The 7,330-nt window shown below is 54.0% G+C and overlaps 1 protein-coding gene across 1 annotated transcript; it reads right to left on the bottom strand.

Moving 5' to 3' along the window:
- Positions 1–1,528: 1,528 nt before the first annotated feature.
- LOC130593196 (glyoxylate reductase/hydroxypyruvate reductase-like) lies at positions 1,529–5,965 on the bottom strand. The gene is made up of 8 exons (XM_057398165.1): positions 5,854–5,965; positions 5,634–5,764; positions 5,442–5,514; positions 4,834–4,950; positions 4,234–4,322; positions 3,457–3,561; positions 2,356–2,491; positions 1,529–1,913 (listed from the first exon to the last, which is right to left on the bottom strand). The coding sequence occupies exons 1-8, from the start codon at positions 5,916–5,918 to the stop codon at positions 1,544–1,546; spliced, it is 1,086 nt and encodes a 361-aa protein (XP_057254148.1). The 5' UTR covers positions 5,919–5,965; the 3' UTR covers positions 1,529–1,543.
- Between the last annotated feature and the right edge of the window lie 1,365 nt (positions 5,966–7,330).

Consider the following 7,330-nt stretch of genomic DNA (forward strand, 5'->3'; position numbering starts at 1 on the left):
AACGTGAGAGGAGGCTATTCTGGCCCAGCTCATGCCATCAGCTCTCAGGAAGGCTGGTCACCTCAGCAAAGCTGAGCATTCAGGGTAGGAACAGGCACCCTGCTACTGCACCAGCAACGGGGCTGCAGACAACTGCATACATTCACTTTCCAACTAGAAAGCTGTGTCTTCTCTGTGTTGTGTTTCTGTTTTATGTATTTTCTGCCTCAAGGGATACAAGTGAGCTTTACTGGCTTGTGTCTGAGTCAGTCCCGCTGAGTACCTAGCCTGGCCTACACATTCCCTATCTGGAGCAGCAAAGCCTCGCCCCATTTTACAAGGACTGGGCCAAGTTACTCACTGAAGGCCACATGAGGGGAGGCAGTGACTACACCAGGAGCTGTCCCTAACTCATCCCAGGCTGCCTGTGAGCCCGTGGTGCCTCTGAGGATGAAGCTGCGCTGGTGTGCAGTGAGGCCATGGAAGATGCCACCCTGCACAGTCCCTTCAGTCTGCTACAATGACGATCCCAGGTAAACTCTGAGGGCTGCTGATGTCTTGCACTAAAACATCATTGTGCCCCACATAGCAGTTCTCAGCAAGCTTTCAGGAAAGCATTAGTGAAACTAACAGTGATCAGCTACTGCCTCTAATGGCAGGCACTCCCACTTCCAGTCCAGCAGCCTGACAATACTGAAGCACAAGAGCAGCTGAGCAAGCACCTTCCTACCCAACCTGCTTCATCCAACCCAATCTCCTCTGAAGAATACATGCACTAGTCCTGAGACCAACATCTTCCTACTGGCCTGCCGCTTGTCACCATACAGAAAACAGGCTGCCTGAACTCACTGGGCTCCACTTTACCAGTCAAAGTTGCCCTAGTTTGTCCAGGGGATACAGCTAGATCTGCAAAGAAATCTCTGCTCATCCCATAGCATGAGCACCTGCTGGCCTCTTCAGCTAGGGGCTGTATAATTTGCTGACATCTGATGGCGAATGTGGATGTCAGGACAAGGCCAGCACTGCAGCACTTAAGTGAACTGTGCTTTTGAGCACGTAGGCTGAACCTGCGCCTGGCAGCCCAGGCTCACAGTGGATGGGATAGCTGGAGAGCTCTACAGTGGCTGCAGCACTCCCAAGGCCAAAATTCTTCTAGGCAGACTCAGCACCCAGAATTTTAGCCACATGGGAAATGTTTCTAACAGAATATATGCTAGAATACAAACATGTATTATCTATATATTATATACATCATACACTCTAGGTATATAATGATATATACTACTACACATTTTTATATATGTAATTATTATATATATATCTTCTCTATCTATTCAGTATCTATTCTGTATCTACCTATGTTCTAGCAGAACATCTACACCACAGCTTAGCAGGGCATGAGCAGGGATTCAGTTTCTCATTCAGGCACCCACTGGTATCAAGACTCTTCCATGGATTTCTCCCCACGCCTTTAACGATCAAATGGAGATCCATCAGGAAGGTGTTAAAAAATGAGCCGACCTGAGCCGCTTTCTGGAGAATCAAAATACCTCCCACGTTTGTTTTACATCATGTTGATGAGGTCTTCCACCCTACCAGCTCTCTGCATTGTGCAGTGCCTACCTACAGTTTGCTTAAAGACACTTGACCTTCCTGTCCTTTCACGTTTCAGTGCTTGGTCACACTGGCAGGCTAACAGGGGCAGGGAATCCCTGTCACTCCAGCTAGCAGGTCCCCAGCCATGGGCACATGAGGCACTCAAAGTGCAGGCTGTCAGAGCAGACTGGGGGCCCAGCCACTCACCACAGTTCTTGAGGGAGAGCAAGGGGTGATCAGTGGGCAGTGGCTCCGGTGTTGTGACGTCCAGGCCTGCTGCTGCGATCTGGCCATGGGCCAGTGCGTTGTACAGATCCTCCTGGTTCACCACAGATCCCCTGGCAAAAACAGAGACCCCATGCTGCTGAGAGGTCCCATGGGCTCTGAGGGGCACATAGCCAGGACACAGCCCATGTGGGACAGCCTCAGTAGAGGCACCTGGATCCCGTCTGCCTGAGAAGATTTCAGACTCTCTCTGGATCTGCCTGAACCTCGCAGCACAATGGGCTACTATTTCTTCTGGTCCAGGCTGCCCAGCAGTGGGAGAGGAGCTGAGTGCCCAAGCACAGGACAACTCTGGGGCAGCTGTGTGATGGAATAACTTATGCTGCCTTTGCCTTGGTCCCAAGACACCTTGGGCCATGAAGGGTGTACAGACTGTCTGGACCTGCAGTGGAAGCACATCTCATCCTACCAGATTCTCCATGCAGCTGTAATTGTCAGGAGTGACTGTCAACCCCCAACGCCCCAGCCCTTTGCAGGAGACTGGGTTGTGATTACCTGCTTGTGTTGACAAACACAGAGGTCTTCTTCATTCTGGTGAAGAAGTCCTTGTTGCACATTCCTTGGGTGGCTGGAGTCAAAGCACATGTCACCACAACAAAGTCTGATTCTTCGGCCAGCCTTGTGAGTGGGACTGAGTGGAGAAAAACAGGTCACAGTTTGGCCTGGGGAATCTCACCAACAGACCTCAACAACCTTCTTTATCCAAAAAGTTCATCTGCAAGTGAGTGCTGCTCTGGAGAGACCCCTCTCAACAAATGGGGAGACACAAGGACCATCAAACACCCAACAAAAATCATACACATCCCTACAGAAACTACTGCGATGTTTCATTTCACTTTTGAATTAAAACCAAGCCAAAGGGGAATCTAGCAATGCTTCAGCCATCTGGCCTAAAGGAGGCCGTGGTACATACTTCACATTTAGGCAGCAAAATATGGCAGCACCAGCTTATGCCAGCATTAAATCTCTCTATGTGTCACTTACAGATGACTTCATAGAATCATTGTAGAATCATGAAAGAATGGTTTGGGTTAGAAGGGACCTTAAAAGACCATTTAGTTCCATCCCCCTGCCACAGGCAGGGTCACTTTCACTCCTGGAGGTGAGAGGAAAGTGCAAGGGGCAGGAGAAGTCCTGCCAAAGATCCATCCCCTCCTCAAAGGCACAGCTGCCACTTTCCCGTCCCTGCTACATTCCACTCCCTTGCACAAATGAAACTAACTGAAAATCATAAATGGATGGACACAGGAGAAAGCTGAAAGGCAAAAGCAGCTGAAACCACCACAGCCCACAACAATGGCTGGCTGTCAGTTGGAGCCTAGGTATGTGCAGCTTACTGGCTGGAATCACCTGACTCAAAGAAGGCAGGTCTCTCTCCCTGCCATCCACTAACACTGCATGAGAAGCCTTTGGGATTCCCATTCCTTCCTTTGCTGCCCCCACTGTAGTTCATGCCAGCTACACTGAGGAAGCCACCTGGAACCTCCCTTCTCTGCTGGACCCGCTCCCAGGGAGCGACAACTCCCCAGTGAGCCCCAATAGTTCTCTGTGCTGCCATGAAATGGATGCTGCCCCTGCTCCTGAAGCCTTGCTTACCGAACTCAGCTTCAAACTCCACATCACTCTCTGGTTTTGGGCCACTGCCAGTGTACAAAAACTTCTTGACCCCAAATGGCTTTAGGCGGCGGGCAACTGCCTGTCCTAGAAGGAAAAGAGAAGACTGTTCAGCCGCTGTGCCTGCACGATGCATGCTACACAGAGACCCGTGCTGGGCTGCGAGGGTCTGTCAGTACTCTCCAGGCAATCCATCCTTCAGTGAGCTCACGCTTAAGAGTAGAAAGCACACTGCTTGCTAAAGGGTCACTGTGGTGGGATTCCTCCTGCCAGGCTGCTTCCCAGCCTGGAGCATGGCGAGCACGGGGTGGAGGTCTTCTGCTGCTTCTGAAGTGAGCAGGACTGAACTCCCATAGCAAAACTGTGGAACTGGAGCAATGGGATGTTAAACCTGAAGATACTCTAGGGAGCAAACTGGAAAGTGAGGAAAGAAATAGCCATCTGACAAAGTCCACAACTGAATGGATGACAAACATGTCACCTTGGACTTTGTCAGGGCTTTTGTTTACCTGAATATCAAGAGGATGACATCCAGTTTGCTCTACCATTTATATGTACTGGATGCGTTTGAACGCTTTAAACTTTCAAGGTTTAGGCCTGATGAGTCAAGATCACTGCTCAGAGATCTTGACAGCTCTCCTTGTTGCTGTCATGGACTTCAAAGAGGTGAGCAACAGGGACACCACCTTGGCTGAACACCTCCAGAACCACCTTGCTGTCACTGGAGACACACAAATCTTGTGCGTGACCTGCACTTACCTATTCTCCCCAGACCTATGATGCCCACCGTACTATCAGACAGACCATAACCACACATCCACAAGGGCTTCCATGTTGTCCAGCCACCACTAGTAGAGAAAGTGAGGTAGAAACAGATGTCAGATGGCAGCAGCAGAGAGCCTGCTCATAGCCCAGTCCAGCCTTTGGGCAAGTACATACAGTACAATGCTGGGGGTGGCCAGTCCCTCTGACACAGCCAGGTGATCTTACAGACAGCTTCTGAGGTTCCTGCTTCAAGGGACCTTGGTGGTCTCCTGCAGGTCTCCTTGGGTATGCTGCAGAAGCAGCTGCCTTGGGACTGATTTAAATTAGGCACTGCTATCCCCAGCCCTGGAGCAACTGCCATTCAGGGAGCTCTGGACAGACCTTCCGTGTGTGCTCTCCTAGAGGGGTCTGCAGTGGCTTTGGGTGCCCTTTCCCACAAGCCCTCTACCTAGCATACAGAGGGGAGCTCTGCCCCTCTTACAGCCCCTGAGCAGCATGTCTATGAAAAGCCATGGAACTGCAGGGGACTCCCACCTTGGCCTGCAAGGAGGTTGGTGCCAGCTCTTGCCCCAGCTGGCTGATGGTGATACTCACTTCTTCACCTGCTCCACTGCCTCTGGCAGCCGGCGGCATGCAGACAGAAGTAAAGCTACAGACAGCTCTGCGGTGGCATCGGTCAGGACATCAGGGGTATACCCCACACGGATCCCACTGCAAGGTAAGCAAAGGTCTCTGGGGCAATGCTGCCAGCCTTGGGGTTCTACCTCAAAATTTCTGGGCAAGTCGCTGATGTTCTGGGCAAGTTGCTGAAGTTCCCTCTTCTATGTATCTGCAGTACCACATGCAAGAGGACATCCCTTTTGGCTTCTCAGCCCGTCCTCCAAAGAGTCATCTCAACAGCAGTTGGGGGGAGATCCCAACCATACCCTGACATCGAGAGGCTCCTCCAACCCCAGCTGGGTTGGAGGTGACCCTAGCCATACCCTACCAAGAGGGAGGTGGAGGTCACAAACCCTATCCACCTATCCAGCCCCATGCTCTGTCAAAGCCACCCACCACGCCTGGGTCAAGCAATCCACTGTGTAATCTGCTGTGTGAACAGCGGGATGAGCTCTGAGCTTCACCCTGCTTCCCAACCACCTCCCCCGGCTGGACCCCATCCCTCACAGGGCAGGGTGAGGTACAGCACAGGGAAAGGTTACCGCTTCTTGATTTCCTCCAGGGCGAGGTGGTCAAACCCCACGGACATGGTGCTGATGACTTTCAGGCCAGGACCTACAAGACACCACAGCACGCTGCTGCCCAGCATCGCCCCGGAAGGGCGAGCGAACGCTGATAAGGGAACGGGGAAAGGAACGGGAGAGGGGCAGTCCAGTCCCGCAGGCCGCACCCACCAGCTGCCTCCAGCACCTCGCGGTCGATGCGGTCGGACAGCAGGCAGAGCACCCCGTGCTTCCCCGCCACTCCCGCCAGCAGCTCGGTCCGCGGCACCGGCTCCTCCGAGTCCCACTGCTGGACGCGGCACCTGCGAGAGAGCGGCCCGTCACCAAGGCCCCGGAACGGGGCCGAGGGCGGAAACGACCCACCCGCACTTGGACCCAGTCCCGCGCTCACCCGCCAGCCTGAGACAGTACGCGCAGCCCCTCGGCCGGGATCCGCCGCGTCACGAACACCGCCATGGCCACGACGCGGAACCAACCCAACCCGTCACCGCTGCCACCGCAGCGACCCCGGGCGGCCGCTCCGCTCCGCGCCGCCCCCGCCCTGCCCCGCCCCGCCCCGGCTAGGCAGGCGGCCGCGCAGTGTGAGCGGCCATTGGGGCAGGCTGGCAGGGCCTCTGCAAAGTGTTTGGGCGATGGACACACGGACAGAGGGCACAAGGCCTGGCTGCTGGCCCACCCCAGAATCACGGAATCAGCCAAGTTGGAAAAGACCTTTTTAGACCGTCAGATCTAAGCGTTCCCCCAGCACTGCCAGCACCACCACTAAACCATGTCACTAAGGGCCTCGATTACACTTTGAATGCTTCCAGTGGTGGTGATTCCACTCCTTCCCTGGGCAGCCTGTTCCAATGCCTGACTGCCCTTTTGGTGAAGAAGTTGTTCCTAATCTCCAGTCTAAACCTCCTCTGGAGTAGCTTGATGCTGTTTCCCCTGGCTCCATTCTCCTGTCAGGTAGTGGTGGAGAGCAGTAACGTCCCCCTGAGCCTTCTTCAGACTAAATGCCCTAAGTCCCTCAGCCGTTCCCCGCACCTGTGTCCCAGGCCCTTCACCAGCTCCGTTGCCCTTCTCTGGACCCAGTCCAGCACCTCAATATCTTTCTTGTAGTGAGGGGCCCAGAACTGAATGCAGTATCCGAGCTACAGCCTCAACAGTGCACAGTACAGGGCTCTGCCCTGGTCCGGCTGGCCACACTTGTGCTGATACAGGCCAGGATGCTGTTGGCCTTCGTTGCCTGGGCACAGGCTGGCTCATGTTCAGCTCTGTCAATTGGCACCCTGAGGTCCTTTCCCACTGAACAGTTTTCCAGCCACTCTTACCCAAGCATGGAGTGTTGCATGGGGTTGTTGTGGCCCAAGTGCACGACCTGGCACTTTGCCTGTTAAACCTCAACCACTCATGTTGAATCACCGTGCTGGGGCTGGGGGTGGTGCCTTGCTAGTGGTGGGCTGATGGCTGCTGGTCTGCTGGTGGTGTCTTACAGGGCTTACAGCCTCTCTGCAGCTCCTCTGCCTGATTAATGTTGCCTTTTCTTCCTCCAGACTGAGGTGTGTATTCATGCTGCTGGTAGATTAGCAGCTTGTCATGAGGACAGCCAGTAAGTGACCATGAGGTTTCAGGTGTGGGTTGCTCACTGCAGAGAGCTTTGCCATGCCCACCAGGAAGAGCAGCCTATCTTTGCCCTGCAAACCCACTGGTCTGGAGGCTTGGGTGGGAGCTTCACTGTTCTGAGCCACCACCTCGACTTCAGAGGAGCCCTCCCATTGTGCTGCTGGTGGTGCTTGTGTGGGTGGCAGGAGACCAGAGCCAGGAGGAGCCAGCAACACCTCTGCACTGTGCCAAGTCCTGCAGGGGCTGCTGGGCGCCCTCCC

Source organism: Pezoporus wallicus, unplaced genomic scaffold (genome assembly GCF_028554395.1).
Source record: "Pezoporus wallicus isolate ANWC-B61680 ecotype Strahan unplaced genomic scaffold, APGP_CSIRO_Pwel_v1 contig_13373, whole genome shotgun sequence".
NCBI lineage: Eukaryota > Metazoa > Chordata > Aves > Psittaciformes > Psittacidae > Pezoporus > Pezoporus wallicus.